This window comes from Talpa europaea (genome assembly GCF_964194135.1).
Source record: "Talpa europaea genome assembly, chromosome: 10".
NCBI classification, from domain to species: Eukaryota; Metazoa; Chordata; class Mammalia; order Eulipotyphla; family Talpidae; genus Talpa; species Talpa europaea.
Window position 1 is genome coordinate 31,357,270 of NC_140077.1, and position 21,627 is coordinate 31,378,896.

At 37.6% G+C, this 21,627-nt stretch overlaps 1 protein-coding gene across 1 annotated transcript in view; it reads left to right on the top strand.

The window, feature by feature from the left end:
* GLUD1 (glutamate dehydrogenase 1) overlaps window positions 1-21,627 on the top strand; it is a gene marked incomplete at both ends in the record, with an annotated part of 35,532 nt that continues 13,905 nt past the window's right edge. The window contains 6 exons of the mRNA XM_084246274.1: window positions 1-445; window positions 12,018-12,098; window positions 12,520-12,575; window positions 13,306-13,369; window positions 15,873-15,967; window positions 19,669-19,848. Coding sequence (XP_084102400.1) covers window positions 1-445; window positions 12,018-12,098; window positions 12,520-12,575; window positions 13,306-13,369; window positions 15,873-15,967; window positions 19,669-19,848 — 921 coding nt within the window. The remainder of the gene's footprint in view (window positions 446-12,017; window positions 12,099-12,519; window positions 12,576-13,305; window positions 13,370-15,872; window positions 15,968-19,668; window positions 19,849-21,627) is intronic.

A 21,627-nucleotide genomic window follows, 5' to 3' on the forward strand; every position in this document is an offset into this window, starting at 1 on the left:
ATGTACCGCTGCCTGGGGGAAGCGCTGCTGCTGGCTCGCGCCGGGCCCGCCGTCCTCGGCTCGGCGGCTGCCGACTCGGCCGCGCTGCTGGGCCGGGCCCGGGGGCAGCCCGCCGCCGCCCCGCAGCCGGGGCTCGCGCTGCCCGCCCGGCGACACTACAGCGAGGCGGTGGCCGACCGCGAGGACGACCCCAACTTCTTCAAGATGGTGGAGGGCTTCTTCGATCGCGGCGCCAGCATCGTGGAGGACAAGCTGGTGGAGGACCTCAAGACCCGGGAGAGCGAGGATCAGAAGCGCAACCGGGTGCGCGGCATCCTGCGGATCATCAAGCCCTGCAACCATGTGCTAAGCCTGTCCTTCCCCATCCGGCGCGACGACGGCTCCTGGGAGGTCATCGAAGGCTACCGGGCCCAGCACAGCCAGCACCGCACGCCCTGCAAGGGAGGTGAGCGCCCCCCCCCCGAACCGGCCCCCGCGCCCTTCCCCGCGCCCCTGCTTCACCCCGCAGCCTCGCAGCCGGGGGGCCGCCGCTCGGGCCGCCTCGCGGGCGCCGGTCCCCTTCCGAGGTCGCCCACCTCCCACCTCGGGTGCATCAGGCTCGGGTGCCTAGTAATTTTTCCGCCTTAAGACCACCACACGGTTGGTCCTGTCTCCTTGCCCCCCGCGAGCCATCATCCCGGTTTTCTGCATGTGTTGATGCTGTGTGCAGAACAGACACTGCACCGCTCTTCTTTTGATCCAGGATCTGTGACTCACAGGGTGGGTCCTGACAAAATGCACTTCTACGAGAGGGAGTGTCCGGCCCATCTGATTGTGCCTGTGCAAGTTTTTGTGGGCTTCTATGACTCACACGAATGCAAACTATGAAATAATTGTTTTCGCATTTTTTTCCACTCTTTTTTATAGCAGTGGCAGATCATGCAGGAACGTCCAAAATTAATTGCCCCCTAGGTTTTAAATGTAGACAGTTTTAGGCAAATGAATATATTGATTTTACCTTGATCTTTTAAATTAGGTCATTTTCTACCCTGTAATTTCTGTTTTGTGCAAAAAAGGAAGCAAGAAAAGTAATACAAGAGCAATGTAACATCTCTGACAAATAAACACCGGGCGACCTGACAGTAAATCTAAAGGGTGTAGACTGCTGGACATCCTGCCAACCAATGGAATGAAATAGCCCTGGGGGTGTGTACTAGTCCTGGCTAGCACCAGGTTTGAGCTTGGGGAAAAGATAAAGTACAGGAAGAAAGGCGTTGAGTCAGTTACAATTTGGTAGTCACCAAGTTGTACTATAGTTGAAATTTTTGAATTTCTGTAGATTTGGCTTCTGCGGGCAGTTTGCTTTCTCTGAGCAAATAAAAGCTTTTTTTCCCCAGTAAGTCACATAATTTAAAGGTCCTTTAAAGTAACCTAAAAATAGAAAGGGCAAAGCCACTTTTTTTCATTTAAAAAAAGAATCCAGGTAGGTGAAGAGTCTTGCTGAAGGTTTGATGGTGTGTAGACCCTTTGTCTTTGGAAACCTGGCCCAGGGTTCTGTTATACTAGTTTGACTTTTAAGGAGACTTTAGAAATACCTCTAGGATGTGCTGGCTGGCATTCCCAACCGGGGAACAAAGGTGGTTTTAAAAGTGCTTAATGATTTACTTCTTGCTAAATTTGCATTGACCCCACCCACTTCCGGCATTTGTCTTTGGAGCTTAATTATCCTCTTGCTGTCTTGGTTCCTTTTTCAATCTTGTTGACCTCCAAATTCCCTCACCAGCTCCAAAATTATTATATAAACTGTGTTGTCAATATCCTACATTGCCTTCCTTCTTCCTACCACTTCTTTATTCTCTAAACCAAGTTCACGCTCAAAAAAAAAAAAAAGGCTAAGCAAGTATGTTGAGGAAGAGGCAAAGTTAATATAGTACATTGCAATGTGTTTGTAAAATGGACATCAAGTTATATTACTCTATCGTTGGCAGTATTTCCAGTCTCTTAAAAGGCTTACAATAACCTAATATTTCAGTTTTGTTTTTCTGCAGGACTTGATTTTTTTCCTTGAAGTTCTTTGTATTTGTTAAATGCCAGGTCTTCAAATCACAACTTCACAAAGTCATTAAAGCAACTAAAGTTTACCGCAATCCTCTTCCTCCTGTTGCCACAGCAGTTTTAATACCAAATGTTGAACCCAGCAACAAATTGCATCAGCTATACCTAACCACTGTTACTGTAGCACTTACTTATGCTAGAGTGTAAGAAACAGTTCTCTGTTGGATTTGAGAAACTGAATTGCAGTGAATAATGGCAACCATTACAAGATAATATAATATGAAAGAAAATGTATTATCTTCGGAATTTGAAAAACTATGGAGAGAATAGGATTGGGGGGGGATTAATTAACTATGAAAGAAAGTCTTTATGAACATATCCATCTGTTGAAGATAAACAGAATACTAAAGAGGTGATCAGCAAAATTTAGGTACATGCTTTGCTTTCATGACACTCCAGAATCTTCCTACCCACTCATAACCCTCTGCAGAGAATGTGCTTTCTAAGAGGAACTCACTTTAAGTGGGATTTTTTTTTAACAGCTAAACAGTTAAAACTTTTTTTTATTTGTAAAAAAGTTATTAACCCCTTGCTCCCATTCTTCCCTTAGAAATGCAGGCTATATTAAGTGAAAAAGATTGTAATTTTCCAATCATTACTGTGAACTTCATCTTTCCCACTTAAGCACACTGTTCGCTCCCTAGCCACACTCAACAAACTATCTTCTCTACCAACGTTCTTTTCAAAAGAAAAAAACCCCAAAACTTTGTCTGTTGCTTTCATCTTTTTCCCAGTCCTCAGCTTTTTATCTAATCTTTCCGCGGGGTGACCTTAGACCTATGTTTTCTGAAATAAAATTCTCAAAGTTGAAGCAAAGCAACCAATCTAATTATATATGGTCTTTGTAAGGGAATCTTGTAAGGTAGTTTTAAGACCTGGGGATGGCTGGTATATATACTTTGTTCCAAGTAAATATTTAATAGTAGTATTCTTGTGCTTATTTTCCTATATGCCACATTTAACAAACCTTTAGATTTACATCTATTAAAGATTTTCAGAAGAGCGTATTATAGGCTCTGAAGAAAAATTTTTAACAGACCTTAAAAAATATTTCCAGCAAAAATGAACATTGGGAGAATTTCTGCTTTGAGAAGACTTTTTCAAAGGTTCTTACATGTTTGAAAACTTTATCCATGATTGATTGTACCTATTCACTTCCTTAGAATCAGTTCTCTGTATTTCATTGGCCTTGGTTCTATCTGGACCATCTAGAAGGATGTTTGCCATTTTGAAGTCAGTTGGAGGGGAGGGATACAGATTGATAATATTGATAGAGAAGTTGATTTGTTCTTTGAGACTCTCTTCCCCCTGCCACTGTCTTAATTTTAAAACTTAAGTCAGAATACCCTGTGACTGACTCTTTTATCACTGAACTTTTTTTTTTTTAAGATTTTTATTTTTATTTATACAAGAACTGGGGTACAGGCCAGAGGCATGGGAGGGTGAGAGGATTCACCAGAGAGAGAGTTGGGAGCAGAACAGGCAGATTGACCGAAGTACACTGCTGAAGGTTACAGCAGGTGAGTCAGGAGAGGTCTGCCACGCCATGTGGGCATCTCCCTGGCCGGCTGGCAATCGAACCCGCACTGCAGAGGCTGCAGACAGCTTCACAGCGCTGCACCACCTGGGAGGCCCTATCACTGAACTTTCTAAAACTGTAGTCATTTAACTCAACTCAATGACCTGTGAGTAGTGGACACCTCTAATACACTGACCCTAAATCTTTTATTCAACAACACATAAACAATAGCAAGTAATGCTTCGTTCTTATCTTTGTTTTGTTGTTGTAGTTGTTTGTTTTTAAATTTATTTTCTTACATCTTTGTTAATATTTGGACATTATTTGATTTCTTCCGTCATGTGTTATCCCTGTAGTTCTTAGCACCCTGGATCCATCCCCCATTTTGACTCCACTCCCTCCCCTTCCCCTGCTGTATGCCTCAAATCTGTGGTCAGCTTGCAAGTTTTTGTCTTTTCTTTGAGTGACAGCATGCAGGAGTGGAGGGCAGGAGAGGCAGCTAAGGATTGAAGTCAGTGCAGTATTAGTGCCCCTCCACCTCTGGGATATAATTGTGTGGTAAATGGCAGAATTCTGCAGAAGACCAAATAAGTACTACTATACTGTTTGAAAACAAAACATCCTCTCCCTTCACTGAAAAAAGGCTTTTGAATTGACAACCATCAAAACATGGATAACTTAGAATAAACCACACTTTATAATATTTTTAAGTCATGACTATGTGTCTTAATCTGTCCTCCAAGAGAAAAAAATGTAGCCTTTGTACGCTTTTTTACTTTAGGATTTAATTCAATCTGAAAGTTCTCTTAAGAAAGGTAATTGGTATGTCTTCTAGTACTTAGGTCTGAGAGTTTTGTTGTTCACAATTTTTAGTAAAATAGGGAATTTAAAATTCTTTTTGTTCCCATTATTATTTTTTTGTCCCAATTTTTACTTCATGGAAAGCAATTTCCTATAATCCCTACTCCCAGTATACTAGGTAATGAAGAGCTACAATAATGGTAGAGACCTTTTATCAGATTGTCATTAAGTCTTCCTATCACTTTGTGTGTGACTCCATCTAACCAGTTTGCTTTGGCAGTAAAAACCCCACATTTTTACCAGGAAGACAAACAATGCTCAATCGCTATGCAAAGTATACTTTGCAGGAATTGGAGCATCAAAAATTAGAGGACAAGCACCAGTATATATTAAACTCCAACAGAACTGTCAGTGTATTAATTTGAAGTCCAAGGAGTAAAAATTAAACTTGAATTTTCTGACGTATCCTGGAAGAAATTGGATTTAGCTCTGTTGATAATAATTCAGATTGCTTGGGAAAACTTGTTTTTATCCATTTATGTTAAAAATACTAAGGGCCTGTCAGGAACCAATAAAGTACTAAAATACTAGCTTTTGGATGTTGAGAAATACCTAGGCTAAAATCTCTAACTTGAGACTTTTTTCTATTTAATTTGTATAATGAGATTCTTATAATGCAAATTTTAAAAAGTAATTATCAGTCTAATGAAGCAAACAGATTCATAAATGACCCAGAATTGTTATGCCGAACAAGTTGCTATTAAAATACATATACATAATCAGATAGTCCATTGGAAATGAAAGTTATAAAATGAAAAGTACAGTAAAGCACACTATCCCCAGCCCTTCCCAATAAGATAACCATGAACAGGCTTGAATCCAAAGCTGTTAACCTCATACTGACCTAACTAACCAGAGGTAGGATTTAATGCTGATTGGAGGACTCACTATCAAGACTGAGGTGGTTATGTATGAAATACTGCTGATAAAGATAAGAAAGGTTTTATGATGGGCAAAAAGACAATCCGAGAGAGGGCTGCGCAAGAGCTTTTCAATTACCTTTCAAAAAAAGCATCTGAACCTGAGAGATACCACCTTCACAAAGGTCAACTGGCAAAAGAGGGGCTAACAACAACTAGCATTTTATTCATCTTTGTGACCCATGAAATAGACTTGTCCCCAACTTTCAAATGTGGATATTAAGGCTGAAGAATGAAATCTTTGGCAAGATTACACAGCTTAGTAGTGGCGCTGGTCTTGGGATTCTGGTCATCTGATGACTACAACACCTACCTTCTTAATCATCATTGTGTGGCCTCTATTCATGTGAAAAGTTATAGATTGTATCTTGGGGTAAACACTGATTGAGAACCAAGTCAGATCAGCCACACAATGATTCCTAACACTTGGGATCATTTGAAATTTGTTACAAGCTTTTAGAAAACCTGCCTTCTTTCTAGAAAATATAAATGCATGTTTATAGATTGTATCTTTAGAGGTCCATTTATTCTGCTTGTTTGTGTAATGAAGTAACACTTTAAAGGGAGTGTTCCACTGAAAGAGTTGAAGAACATTAGTGTTTAACAATTTAATGTGTTACCAGAACTGCTCATTTCCCTACCAAAGCTTTTCCATGTATCTTAGGGTTTTCAATGGAGTAATACTAAAATAGCTTTATTTAGGGTGCCTCTTCCTTAAAAATGGAGAGAAATTTGAATTGCAGTTATTTCTCTTGATTATTGAAGAAAGTCTGTCAGACCTTAGCTAGAGGAAAATGTGAGAGATAATTAGCAAAAGTTGTTTGTAGTATGACTCCTTTTGCCATTTTTCATTAATACAATTCAACAGACTTCTAAAAAAACTTTTGCACATTTGGGGCATCAGCAGGATCTATATGAACTCTTTTTTTAAATCCTCTTTACCAAAAGAGAAACAAGAACATCATCAGTAGTGATATATCCATATTGAAGGTTTACTGACTAGGAACTGTATTCCTTTGAATTTTAGACTATATTCCAAATAAGTCACTTTTTCCATTATGTGTTTTTTCCCTGCCAGCAAGAGCTTTAAACTTTATGTTTAATTAAGGAACATGCCTTAGTTCATGGAGACTTCTGGTAATTAACCTGTTCATTGCATGTTTTTTTCACTGTCTGTTCTGGTAGGTACTGTGTTCTAAGGAACCATATACATATGTGTGTGTGTGTGTGTGTGTGTGTGTGTGTGTGTGTGAGAGAGAGAGAGAGTTTTTTAAAAAAGCAAACCAAAGCTCATAGCTCAAGTCCTTTATGTCTTAAAATATTTTTCATTTATTTTCCCCAAAATAAAACAATCCAATCTCTTCACTATGTCATCCTCTTGTAGTGTTTATTAGCTCAGTGTTCTGTTTCTACATTTTTCCTTTCCCAAAACCAGCCAATAAATTACACATTTGAAAATGACACTATAAACAACGTGTTGCTACAGTAGTGTGTCAAAGGTACCAGGGACAGACAGTTTTTATCTGGAAATAGGAAAAACTAGATAGGAGTTGGATAGTGGAACAGTAATTCAAGTGAAGAAAAGTGGTTTCAGTACAGGCAGGAGGCCTGCACTGGTATGATGTTGATCATGGGGACAGAGTTGTTTTTTTGTTTTTAATCAGAAGTAAGGTATTATGACAAATTAATACCTGACAAGTGTGTGTGTGTGTATGTGAACCCCTAAAACCTTTGTAATTTCCTAAGTGATAGGGGTTCTAGGAGCATCTTTTGTTCTAATACTTGGTTTTTCACCCCAGATCACGACATAATTCATAAATCCCTTAGAATTTCCTGGGTGATGAGTGTCATTTATTTTCTAATGAGGCAACTCTTCACTCTTTCTCGGGTTCCTTCATAGCTTCAGGATGGCTGCTGATCACCAAAAGACTAAGGCAGTGATTAGAAGGGAGGGAAGAGATGCTGGAGGTTGAATTAATAATCCATCATGCCCACGTGAGAAAGCCTTCATAAAAATCCCTAAACTACTAGATTTGGAGAACTTCATGGTACACATCCAAATTCCAGGAAGATAGAATACCAACTCCATAGGGGCACAAAAGCTTCTGCAAGTAATAAACCAATTAATGTAAGCAAATATTTACTTGGTGTGGGAGCCCTGGTTTGTTGTCAAGTTATTTAGAAATGTGGGTCTCCCTGAGCACTCAGTACTTGTCCCTGAAATGGAGGTTGGTCTTGTGCATTTGAGCTCTTTCCTTTTGGTGTCTGCACTACAAATGAATTAAATTGTAGGACACCAAGAGAACTAGAAAATGGCGTAATGTGGTAAAAACATATTTTGTATTAGAAGTGTGAGTAAAAGAAGTTTTCCATTGAAGTTTGTTGGATAAATAATGATAAACCTAAAAGGACATAGAAAGCCAGGTAGCACTGGGACTAAGAATGAAGTGATAGGTAATTGCAGAGGAAATGGAAAGTAAAAGACAGATAAGAAAAGATAGTTCAGATATATGGAATAAAGGAGAGAAAAGTCAAAGATAACTCAAATTTCTAGTCTTAAACACTAGCAGATAAAAATGATGGTAGCCTTTGGTACCCACCCTTACCAGCCTCTAGTCTCTATAATTCTCTTCCTCTCTTAAGATCTTTAATATCAGCTAGATGTATAAATATTTTTAATGAAACTGGGTATCTGAAATATTGAACATTTACTCCTTTGAACCTTATTAATATCTTTTGCTTTTTTAATTCTAGAACTTCATTTTCACCAATTTAACATCATTTCCAAGACCTGTTTGGTATGATGGTGTGATTAAGTTTAATGTTAGTTATTACTGGAATAAGGAATAGCTATAAAAACTAACAAAGTCTCCCCTTTAATGCATAATCTTTCCTGCATGCATAGGTGAGTCAGTTAAACAATTACAATACAAAGCTGTGTGTTCTGTAGATTGTGTGTGTGCATGCATGCAGATAAATGATTTGGAAAGCTATAAATACATTTAAATCACTGAGAATGATTGTCTCTTATGGGGATGACTGGTGTCACGTGGTGTTGAGGGGAAACCTCACCTTTTTCTGCATTTCAATTTTGGTGAAAACATACATGTGTTATAATTTTAAGGTTTCAATGAGACAAAATATTTTCCATTTCATTTTTCCAGCATCAGCTGACCATTTGCTTCCCAGAAAGCTTCTTGTTTGTTTCTTCAGAAATGATCCAAGAATTTTGATAATGAGTTAAAACTGTAAAGTATTTGTTTGCTTGCCTTCCTACACAGAGTAGTACATGGATAACTGTGTAAAGTAATTAAAGAGTATGATTTTCCTTAGCTATTATGTTAAATGCTCTTTCCTAGTGCTAAAAGTTTGACATTTTTCTGAGACTTAAAGTATTTTACATGGTCATTACTTAGTGATGGTGACTAGTTCCTCACTTTCCCTCCTTCCTCATTTTTAATTAAGTGATGTTATTATTATGAAATAGGAAATTGCATTAGTGTTAACTGAGAAAATAGGTTTTAATGATTTAATGGTGAGTGTTAGTGCATGGTTTTTAAGGATTCTAAGGCCATTTTGCTTTTCTGGGAGTTCCTTGTGGTAGAACTAGTGGTTATTGAGTAAGTAGTTTCTGAAAAGTGAGAGAAAACAGTTGGAAATTAGGTTTCTGGTGAATAAATCAATTCCTATAAAAAGCTCCGGGGTCAAGTGCTTTTAAGAACCATTATAAATCATGAATGATTTATCATAAAAAATAATGGTAACTTAGTTGCTAGGAGCCCTTTTGTATGATTCTGGTTTTGAGTCAACCAACAAAAGGAAGAAAAATTCAAGCTACTCGGTTGTGGTTTTCACTGAATCTTTCTCAACTGGTGTGCTTTCTTCATCACCATAGCGACTTCAGCTCGTTTTGCTTTTGACTTTTATTTCCCCTGGAAAAACTTAGTATGCACCAATCATTAGACTCTTGAGGATAGTAAGAAATGTCTTTGGTATAACTAAATTAAAAGGCAGAAAAATGCTTTCTGCTGTGTATAGTTTGCAGATGTCTGCATTTAAATGTTTTTCAAACATTTGGATATCAGTTGATTAAAGTAACTGTTTAAGTTCATTTTCTTGAGAATAAAAGGTATGATTTCAAAGTTCCAGTTGTAATAAGTACTTTATTACAAGTCATTCCTTCAACCTTACCAAGTTGGTAAATAATAAACTTTGTCATGGGTGGTGTTTCTTTAATTTCCTTTGAACTAGAAGCACAGGTTACTGTTAGCTGATCAGAATGTGTGATTGTTGATTTTAGACCTATTTCTAATGGCATCGATGCTGTGGTTTGCACCTTGTAATCACCCTACTAGGTTTATAGTTTAGAAGGCAGTGGGCTTTTCAAAGTACCTACCTCCATTGTTAGGTGAATGATAATCTATTATTATACCTGCTAGCATTGTTGCTCAAGACCCAGAGATGATCTCTTCCCAAATACTAGCAGTTCTATTATCAACAGAGGCTAACAGTGGTCTAGAACTTTAGGAGACTTTTTAACAAAACGCCTAATTTTCTCCATTTCTTAAATAAATTTCGTTCCTTCTAGTTTCTGCCCGTATTGCCACTATTGATCCTGCTCAACTTTAGTCTGCACTGCCAGACTTCTAGCCAATAGAAAAGGAAGAAAGGCTTGATTTTATGAAAAGTGACAATACTATCTGATTTATAAATGTAACTATTTCAGGCATTTTTTTTTATTCCCACTGAATGCATTAGATATAAGCACTAGGTAAGGAAAGTAACTTTTGCCCTCACTTAAGAAAGCAAGGGAAATTACAATAACTTAGTGTCTATACCACGGGCTGTAAAAGAACAATAGGGAAAAATGCTTCACAGGAGAAATACTGATTCTAAATATTGCATTATTACCCCCATGAATTTATCTTGAGAAACAAACAAGCCTTATTATGCTGTTTAAACTCCTATCATTTTAGATTTTAATGAGTAAATTTCTTGTTATTTGCTACTGCTTTGTAATACCTGTAATGTGATAATAGTTGAGATTGCCAGCTGCCTCTCTCGGTGGTCCCCTGCAGTCCTGGCAGGATGCCTAGAGTGGTGTTACCCTCTGCCCGCGAGCAAGCAAGCATAGGTGCCCACAGCTATTCGAGCACTGGCTTCACTTGGTTAGAACACTGCACCTTATTATTTAACAGCATTTTTGTTTTAAAGATAGAGTATTCCAAACTCTTTGGAATACTGTTTTTGTGCCTTGTACTTTTGCTTTTTAGTACTTTCTAGTACTTTTACATGTATGGGCACTTAATGGTAAGTTACTGAGAACTTGCATATAATGTCAAAATTTTTAGTGACCATGGCTTTTCTGTCCTCAGATTTTAAGTCAAAAAATAGTCATACAGGGCCTCCCCGGTGGCGCAGCGGTTGAGTGCTGGGCTGCGGAGCTGCCCGCAGCCTCTGCAGCACCAGTTTGTTTGATCCCCTGGGTCCGATCCCCTGCCGGGCCCCACCACCACCACCACCACCACGAGGGTCCCACATGGCATGCAGACCTCTCCTGCTGTGCCCACTGCTCCCCTCGGCAGTGTACTTTGGTCCTCCTGCCTGTTGTGCTTCCCGCTTTGACTCTGGTGAATTCTCTCACCCTCCCGTGCTTCTGACTGTACCCAGTGCTTGTATAAGTAAATAAATAAATTTTTAAAATGAATAAATAAACAAATACATCTTTTAAAAAAGAATAGCATTAAACCTATTTAAAAAAATAGTCATACACTTAGAGAAACACATATTTGATCGCCTAAAACATGCCATTTTCTGTGTTAGGCACTAGGAATTAGGGTAGTGAAAAAAAGAGGTCTGTCTTAACAGACCAGCTTACCTGGAGTGGGCATCAAATAGCAGACAAATACATAAAGTCATTGGTAAAATATTAAATAATGTAGAAGAGGATATAGAGTAGGGATGAGGAAGCAGTGCTCTTTAAAGTCTTCTAACTATAATCATTTTATTTTTCCAGTAGGCCAAAGGTAGAAGTTCTGCTTACTTCTTCACATGGTCTTTTGATTATATATACAATAGATAAAATTCTCTTAGAATTTAATCATTTATGTTTAGATACGTGTTTTCTGAAACACAAAAGAAGCCCTGCTTTAAAAATGACTAATGGTGGCTTCTCAAATTGAGTGGACTTCCTTAAAAAAAAAAAATTCATTTTGAAGGTAATGTTTGTCTTGTAGAATCTTAGGTACTGTTCGGCATAAGTCTCTGGAGGATAGGACTGTGTCTTATCCTCTCTAAATCCCCAGGATCCCTGCTTATCTTCTCCTACCAGAAAGCAGAAACTGAACTTCAACACCAAACTTTTTCTCTTAACTCTCAGAATACTTAAAGTCAAATATTTTGCTTGTTCTGTAGCTATGGGTGTGTAATTAGCAACTTTTCCTCTTGACTTTTTTATGTTGGCTTTTTATTATAAGCTACTTCAAGTGTTTTTGAAAGTATAGACATTTCAGAGAGTAGCTTTTTAAAAAAACTTGCCAGAAGGATGTTCTAAATAAATCCCTTTCTTTCTCAACCCACCCACCCCCCCCCCCCGCCTTTTTTTTTTTTTAATACTCGTCCAGGTATCCGTTACAGCACTGATGTAAGTGTGGATGAAGTAAAAGCTTTGGCTTCTCTGATGACATATAAGTGTGCAGTGGTTGGTAAGTGATTGATTCTCTTTTGTTAATACCTAATAGAAACCCTTGGGAAATATGTTTATATGCAAGGTTACTTTTAAAATGTACCTCATCTAATTTTTAAGTGTAGATCTTTATTTCAATCCCTTTCCATACTCTGTAAATATGACCAAATCGTAGTAGAAGGAAAATAAGTATGCTGTTGTCTTTTAGAAGTGATAAAGCACACTGATTAAATATGCATGGTAACTTGTCTAGCCTTGTAACTTTCATTCATGAGAATATTTATGTATACTATTTTAGAAGGGATGTAGATTCATTTCCTTCATGAAATTCAAGCTTAATGCAACATACTTTTTTTTTTTTAATATTTTGTAGTGCTTTCTACTTTTCTAGTATTCTTACCCTTTATATGGAAGTAACAACTTTCAGTTTTCTCTTTCAGATGTACCATTTGGGGGTGCCAAAGCAGGTGTGAAGATCAATCCCAAGAACTATACTGTAAGTATCAAAAGTGAAATTTGTGTACACACTGCATTTATAGAGGGCTTGAAATTACTGGGATTCTGTCTGTCCTCCATACCAGTGAGACTAATGGTCCCTGTTGCTTTTAGAAAGAATGGAAAAACAAGTAAATAATTAACTCATTGGGTATTTGGCCACATTAAAAGGTTACCTGCTTAATGTCAATGTCCTTTTTCATTTTCTTACTTGGTTAAATGGTAATTAATACCTTCATATTTTTAAACATTTAATCTATATTTATATATTACTGTGAGATTTTTATGTCAGGTCTTAGTGACACAAATAGTTTAATCCAGTAGAAATTTAGTTGTTTTTCTCCTATCTGTTCCAAGTTAATTAAAGTGATTTATTACTAGCTTTATTTATGGCTGTTATTTATATCTGTACACAAACATAATAAATATATGATTTTTATAATGTACCCTTTAAATGAAAATATACCATAGAGATTGCTCATTGGGTCCTATGTTAATACAAAGAGAACAGCAGCTTGTACTTGAGCCCTAGTTCTAGCTGCTGATTGTATAACCTAATTTCAGATCTCACATTTTCTTACTTTTAAAGTCAGAATATATAAGATCTGAGGATCATACAAGAAAATATATATTAATGTCCTATAAATGGAAAATATGCATCTGTTACCTCCAGAACTGGTTTTTCTGTGAAAATATTTTTTCATTATCATTTTTATCTTTTTCTTTTATAGGATAATGAATTGGAAAAGATCACAAGGAGATTCACCATGGAACTGGCAAAGAAGGGCTTTATTGGTATGTGTTGACGTGTAGTTTACTGCCTGGAGTGGAACATTCAGATTCCTGCTTTATGTATATATACATGGATAGGGTTGCCCTTTTACTTTGAGAAAGTGCATTGAGGTCCTTGGGTTGCAGTGTGGGTACCATAAGAAATCACGTCCACCTTTTCTTCATCAATATAACAGCATTGCACAATCTCTAATGCAACATCCAGAAGACCAAGGCCCTACTTCTAGGAACTTAGTAATACCTATATTATTTAAAAAAAAAAAAAAATTTAACTTAAAAAAGCAGCTTTACAATACTAATCCGTTCTTAAAACAGTGAGGTATCTGATACCTTTTGGAATCGGAGGCATGAGCAATCCTGTTCCTTGAAAGCAGGTGGGAGATGGAGAGACACTTGGCGGATGATTCACTGTGCTACCACTGGCTGATTTTTGAGGATTCCTTCCTGAGGCTCCTAATGTTTTATTCCTAGGAGCTTTTTGCCAAGCATACTGAATTTCTGAGGGTACAGAACTTCATTTGCTCGATGTTTTTGTATCATATGTGTCATGTTCTTTCATATGAGATATGAATATGAATATCTCTAATATAAATATTTGTCATATAATCTTTAACTTTCAAATAAATTAAGTCTGTTTCTTTTGCTCTAAAATGATTCTGATTAATTTTAATAAAATAGACAAAATTATTTAATAGAATATTTACCCTTTTAACATCATTAAAGAAGACTAAAATTGGGGAAAAGATCTACTTTTTCTGTTTTCCTAACCCTGTGTTTTTCTTTCCTAACAATCCCCCATGTATTTCCTCTTAGCTCAAATCTCAAATTTATTTAATAATTTTAAGTGTTTTCAGATTTTATTCTGTCATATTTATTGGCCACGTCTAGATACATATAGCTTAATTTTCTGGGTATTGACAAGTACTACACAGTTCCAAAAGTTTAAAAAATGATTCAATGAAACTAAAAGCTTACATGTAAAAGCTTCATTAACCTACAATGCAAGTAAACTGATATCTGGACCCAGAAAACTTTGTCTTGGAGAGACAGAAGATTTTTATTCTTTCGTTCAGGTCACAGAACTACTTAGTCCTAGGCAAACCTTTGGAATTGATATGATTTCTCTGTTGTTTTCTAATGTCCCTCAAACAGAAAGTTTGAAATTAGACCTGAGTGACCCTGTCTCACTGAGTGTAGGATCAGCTTTCAGTTTCTACAAGAAAAAAGTAGAGTTGTGTGAGGTGAAAGGTAGGTTTGGAGAGGTTAGACTTTAGGAGAGTTTCAAGATGCATGCCTAAGGAAAAGAGTACTAGGATACAGAAGAGTTACAGTTTGCATGGGGGAGTGGAATAGAAGGGTTGTCAGAATCAATCCTTGACATTTCAAAGTTGTTTATCAGTTCTGTATGCATTATATCACAACTTGTAAGTACCTTTAGCTAGAATCTTGGCCCCTGAAATGTGGAAGAATATTAAAATGTACATTATTCTATTGGTTAAAAAATGAAAGTTATAGGAAGAACTCAAGTACAACATTTAGAAAGAACTTTATTTAGAGGTGTTTTTTTTTTTTCTTTTTTAAAGATGAGTTTGTAGTATAGCATTGAAACAAAACAGGTTAGCCATATGGCTGAAATCCAACCTGAGTAAGTTCCTGCATATCATTCCAAACCTCTGCACATAGACGTACAAATAGAAGTGTACCTAAGGTGTTGATATAATGAAAGTGTGTACATATACTGTACGGAACCTACTTTTTTTACTTGTATGTTTGGTGATTTTCCCAAGTCATTCACAAAAACACAATCATCCTTTTTTAATGTTTGCATGGTATTTCTTTAATTGAACCTCAAGATAATTGGGTTGTTTTTATTCTTACTATTGTTGATAGAAAAATTTCTTTATTTCCTGTCCTAATAGATTTGAGTGAGCATCATTTAATACATTTCTACCTGAGATTGCACCGTGACCATTACTAATAGTACTGTCACCAGTATCTATTACTGCCCTTGAGCTGACTTCTTGTATTCTCGACTTTTTAATTTGCTGTGATCTGAAAAATTGAAAGTCAAAGCCTGAAACTTTATGTACACTGAGTGAGTTTTCACAGTAAGGTCAAAACAACATTCTACCATGATTAAAAATATTATGGGCCTTAATATAAGTGCTTCAGTTGTGTGGCTTTCTCGAGCCCTTCTTTTTTCTACTTGGTGAAGGGGTCTTATACTCCCAGTGAGTGATATAGTACTGTGTTATACACATCTACTCAATAACCACAGCAATCCTCTTCATATAGGGTGAGGTGGTACTGTTATCTCTAATTGCAATTTAAGGAGCTGGGGTCAAGAGAGGCTCAGCTGATTGGCCTGTGCTTGCACATTCAGAAGTTCTACTGAGTGGTTTATATCTGTTGTACATAGCTAATTTCCAAATATATAGAAAGTAAGTGCAACAAGTGAGTTTACCTTAAAAGCTGTGTGTGCAATGCCCTTTCCCTCTGCCCCCAGGCCCTGGCATTGATGTGCCTGCCCCAGACATGAGCACTGGAGAGCGGGAGATGTCCTGGATTGCTGACACCTATGCTAGCACCATAGGACACTATGTGAGTACAAACAGAAGTGTGAGGGCATCATTTGCTGTCTATAAGAAATAACAATTAAACTGATCATATATTTAGAATGGGGAATTCACTGGATTTTACTTCCCTCTATTCGTAAACCATGGATGTAGTGAATATGGATTAAACTTTTAACTTAATGTTGCCCTCTCCTAGATGCTAGGATGGGAAACTCAAAGAAAGATCATCAGCCAGGGCAGGGCACACCCCTTAGAAACTAGAAGGGAAACAAAGAAGCATTTAATTCTATTATTTTTTCCCCTCAAAGACTTTGATTTAACAGGAACTACGCACATAAACAGACATGGCATGAAAATAGTGTGATAAAAAGAGAGTTATGATTTCTGAAAGAAAGCTTGTTGAAAGAGTTGTTTGGGCTAGACCTTTGAAATAGTTAGAATTTTAACAGAGATTTGAGAGCTAGGAGAATAATCAGTAGAACTCTGATTTTCTGTGAAAATAAGGCATATTTGGAAAGATGAAGAGATAAATGAGCTAGGATTATAAAGTGGTTTTGTCATATTTGCTAGTCAGAGGGAAACTTTGAAGCTGACCCTTCCATAGGACAGAGTGGGCTCGCAGCAGGTGAGGTTGCTGGAGGAAGGAAACAACCTCATGCTGTCAGGCCTGTCGTGTGGAGCCTGGGGAGAAGCACTGGCACAATACAGGGGTAGACTGAGTGGGTTGAATGTTTGGGATCAAGGAAAAGGGCAAGGTTGAGTCATAGAGAACCAGGAGGACTGGAATATGGGGGACTGAGCAGAAGCAGTGACTTTAATTTAAAAGACGTATCAAGGGCCTCCCTGGTGGCCCTTGATTAAGGGGTTAAGCACCGCACAGTGAAGCTATCCACAGCCTCTGCAGCACAAGTTCAATCCCCAGCCAGCCAGTGAGGTACCCACATGGCACAATAGAACTCTCCTGACTCACCCACTGCTCCCTTCAGCAGTGTATTTTGGTCAGTCTGCCTGTTCTGTTCTCCACTCTGTCTCTGGAAAATCCTCTCGCCCACCTACCCCACCCCACCCCCCACATCTCTGGCCTGTACCCCAGCTCTTATATGTATAAATAAATCTTTTTAAAAAAAAATAAAAGACATATCAAGGAAGGGGAAGGAGGAGGAGCAAGCACAAAGTGGAGAGGGAGCAGGCTGGACTATGGTCATGGGCATTGGGTGGTAGGAGCACTGTGGGAACAGCAGTGGAAAAAGGGGGATCCTGTATTTCCAAAATATAAACAACAGTGTAAACCAATGTTACTCAATGAAAATAAATTGCATGCACAAAATATAATAACTACATATCATGTACCTACTAAGTGCAAGCTATTGGGGGAACTGCTAGGAGAAGTTGTGATGCCATGCAAGAGTAATGAGGGCCTGAACAGTCTCCACTTAAGAAAAATGGCATCAGGAAAGAGACACCCTAAAAGGTGGCTATTGGACAGAGTATAAGGCGTTTATTATTGTTTGGTGTGGAAAGATCAACCGTGGAGAAAGAGAGGCATATTTTTCCCCTGTGTGGGAAGAAACATGAGGGAGGGGCTGCAGGTGAAGGAATTTAGAGATCAGTGTCATTTCCTAAGTGGTACGATCTGTAATTCAAAACATAGACAGCCTGAATTCTAGAACTGGCTCTCTCACATATCATTTCCACGATCTGTGGCCAGTACCTTACATTCCCTGTACCTAGTTTCCTTGTATGTAAAATAATAATAATACAAACTATAGTCATGTAATTAAATGAATGCACTTCCAACAGTACCCAGCCCTTAGAAAGCAAAAAACAATAAATGTTTCTAAACACTATATCAGATTATTTGCACAAATCCCCTGAAATAAAATGGGAGCAGTGGAAAACTGAAGAATTTTGATTACGATTTCCCAAAATGAGGTTTTCTCTGCCACCATTTTATGTTAAAATGAGTTCTGTGTATAGTCACTCATTCCTTTAGAGCAAGACACTAGATTGAAGAGGGCAAAGTAGTAGGCAGCATATTGTTAGTCATAGCTCATTCCCAGTGGTGACAGCAAAAGGTTTTGTGAGGCACCAACAGCTAAAGCTTGGACTATACCAGTAAAAATTTTCCTCCTTAAAGTGACAGGAAATCCAAAATCAGAAATTTGTTCAAAATAAAAAACGCTTAATCTAAGGAAGACACAGTTTTAGTGACTTATTTCCAGACATCAACCTGAACCATTCACTTCTTCTGTCTTGCCCCACACAGAAGAGCAGGTGTTGGAGGGAGAGTGTGCTCCTAGTCTTCCAGGACTAATAGGTATGCTGGGGAGCTGTGCAGCTGGCACTTTGCCTGACCTCTGACAGGATTGCTGTCAGCTCCAGCATTTGCACTCACTGTTTAAAAGCACTTGGCAGTAGGTTTGCAATTCTGTATTCATAAGTGCTAATTATTCACGAAAGAAAGGCTGTGGGAAAACTACTAATTCTATAAATCACTTTACTAGATTGCCTTTTTTTTTTTCACTTGCTCTTGTTTTTGTTGGTAATTATACAAGTAATACAATTTTAAGTTCTCTCTGTAAAAATATTCAAGCAATACAAATAAAGATCAGGTCATTTAGTACCTCACCCAGCTAGAACATATATTGGGGGCTAGGGACTATTGGGTAAAGTAAGGCACTTTAACTTGTTTCACATGGGTGGCGAATTGCCTCAACAAGATTATTAAATAGTCCATACTACGGCACTGTTTTAAAATGCTACCTTCATTTTATATCGATTTCCTATATATCATAGGAATATCTCTTAAGTTTCTCTTGTGCCACTGATGGATTTATCTGTTCTGTCTGTACTTTGGTTGCTGTTAATGTTATATTTGATACCTTGGAGGGATGCTCTTCCCAAGTCCATTTCTTTTTACAAGATTCATCAGTTGAAATTGTACAGAAAGGTGGGTGGTGAAGACTGTTCCCCTCCCACTCCTCTTTACAGAGCTACCCTGTTCACCCACAGCATGGCCCTCTGTGGTCACCCACATGTACCTTTTTTATCCTTTAACCCAAATGATATACTAGATACATGGAAAATTGAATTCCTAGAAGTAGACTTTCTGGATTAATTTAGATTTTTGTTTTTTGTTGTTTTTGAGCTTCTTAAAAATACCTCTATCATAAGTTTTATTAAATACTCAGTATTTTTATTTTGATAAGGACTCCAAATTGCTCTGGAAACATTTTTTAGAGTGTCATTTTATTGAATATCTGGTTAATTTGATGGCAAAAATGCTTTGGGATCATTGAGTCTTATCCAGGAACACTATGTGATACCTCTTCCTATCTTTAGGCTTTTGTTTTGGTGATATGCTCACATCTTTGGAAATTTTAAGACACTTACATGGTTGGGATGTATTACCCTGGCTTCGTAAGGCTTAAATATTTGTTGCAGGAATAATAGTTTTAAGCTCACTTATCTCCACTTTCATGATAATGTTATTTGTACTTATTCGATGTTACATTCCTAAAAACCTGTTTCTCCCATCAGAAAATAAAATCTACTTTATACTTTCTAGGAACACAAGTCTGAAAAAGTATCCCTTTTGATGAAGGTGAACCTTAAACACAATTAATTAAATAAATGTTTCAACTTAATCCTTCATTATGTTGGTTCATCACAGAAACACCCTGGTATTTTAGCATCTAAGTTTTGGTATTTTGACTTCTCTTGCAGGATATTAATGCCCATGCCTGTGTTACTGGCAAGCCCATCAGCCAGGGTGGAATCCATGGGCGTATCTCTGCTACTGGTAGGGGAGTTTTCCATGGGATTGAAAACTTTATCAATGAAGCTTCCTACATGAGCATTTTAGGAATGACACCAGGGTTTGGAGATAAAACATTTGTTGTTCAGGTAAAAAATTTCATTTTCTTAAAGAATTACAGATATACATAAAATTTTTAAAGTTTTTAGATTTGCAGTTTTTTGAAGTCAATAATTTTGAATCTCATAAGTTTTAGAACTTTTGTTTTCATAGTAATAAATACTTTATTTCTTGAAATTTGGTTTAATTCTTGAAATTACAACTGCTTTACGTATCTCTCAGATATATAGAGGGCTATTACCAGCTGCTTTTGGTCAAAATTTAAATCAAAATTGTTTCCAGAATGTGAAAAGTCTTAAACTAGTAAAGGTTTGCAGTGTTCCAAATTTCAACTTTCAGGTTGCTATTTGATTATTTTAATGCTACTTTATATAATAATTTATATTTCTCCCAGTTAGCAACTTATTATTTTACGGTCATAGGGTATCTAATCATCAGGAACTAAGGACCTTGGTGGTATGGTTGATACCACTGCCATGTCTTGGATTCCCCATTCTTTTTTTTTTTTTTTTTTTTTTTTTTTTTTTTTTATAAATTTTATTGTTATATTCCCCATACAATTGCAGCCCCCCATTCTGACCCCAATCCCTCCCCTCCCGCCCCCGCCCCCCTAAAAGTGTCTCTGGTTCATAGTTTTTTGTTGATTTTGATTTTCACTTTCTTATAGTTATTCATTTTCCTGGTCCCTTATTTAAGTTTTCTAGATTCCTGCTATGAGTGAGACCATCCGGTATTTTTCTTTTTCTTTTTGGCTTATTTCGCTGAGCATGATCCCTTCCAGCGCCATCCATGTTGCAGCAAATTGCATGTGTTTATCTTTTTTGAATGCTGAGTAATATTCCATGGTATATATGTACCACATCTTCTTGATCCAGTCATCTATTTTTGGGCATTTGGGTTGTTTCCAAAGCTTAGCTATTGTAAACAGTGCTGCTATAAACATAGGGGTGCAGGTGTTCTTTGGAATTGATGTTTCTGTGTCCTTTGGGTAAATACCTAGGAGTGGAATTGCTGGGTCATATGGAAGCTCTATGTTTAGTAGGTCCAGAAATCTCCACACAGCTTTCCACAGTGGTTGGACCAGTTTGCACTCCCACCAACAGTGCAGAAGAGTTCCTTTTTCTCCACACCCTCGCCAACATTTGTTGTTGCTAGTTTTTTTAATATGTGCCATTCTCACTGGTGTAAGATGGTATCTCATGGTAGTTTTGATTTGCATTTCCCTGATGACAAGTGATGTTGAACATTTTTTCATATGCCTGTTGGCCATTTGCATTTCCTCTTCAGAGAAGTTTCTTTTAAGCTCTTCTGCCCATTTTTTGACTGGATTATTTTCTTTGTTGTTGTTGAGACTCATCAGCTCTTTGCAGATTTTTGTGATCAGTCCTTTATCATTAGTGTTGGGTGCAAAAATGTTCTCCCAGTTGGTGGGGTTTCTCTTTGTTTTTGTTATTGTCTCTTTTGCTGTGCAAAAGCTCTTTAATTTGATATAGTCCCAGCTGTTTATCTTTGCCTTCACTATCACTGCTTTGGGTGATGTGTCTGTAAAGATGTCTTTGATGTGCAAATCACGTAGTGTTTCGCCTATATTTCCTTCTATATATTTTATGGTTTCAGGTCTTATGTCTAGTTCTTTAATCCATTTTGAGTTGATTTTTGTGTATGGTGTGAGGTGGTGGTCAAGCTTCATTCTTTTGCATGTAGCGACCCAGTTTTCCCAGCACCATTTATTGAACAAACTTTCTTTGCTCCAATGCATAGTCTTTGCTCCTTTGTCAAAGATTAGTTGACCATAAACCTGTGGGTTT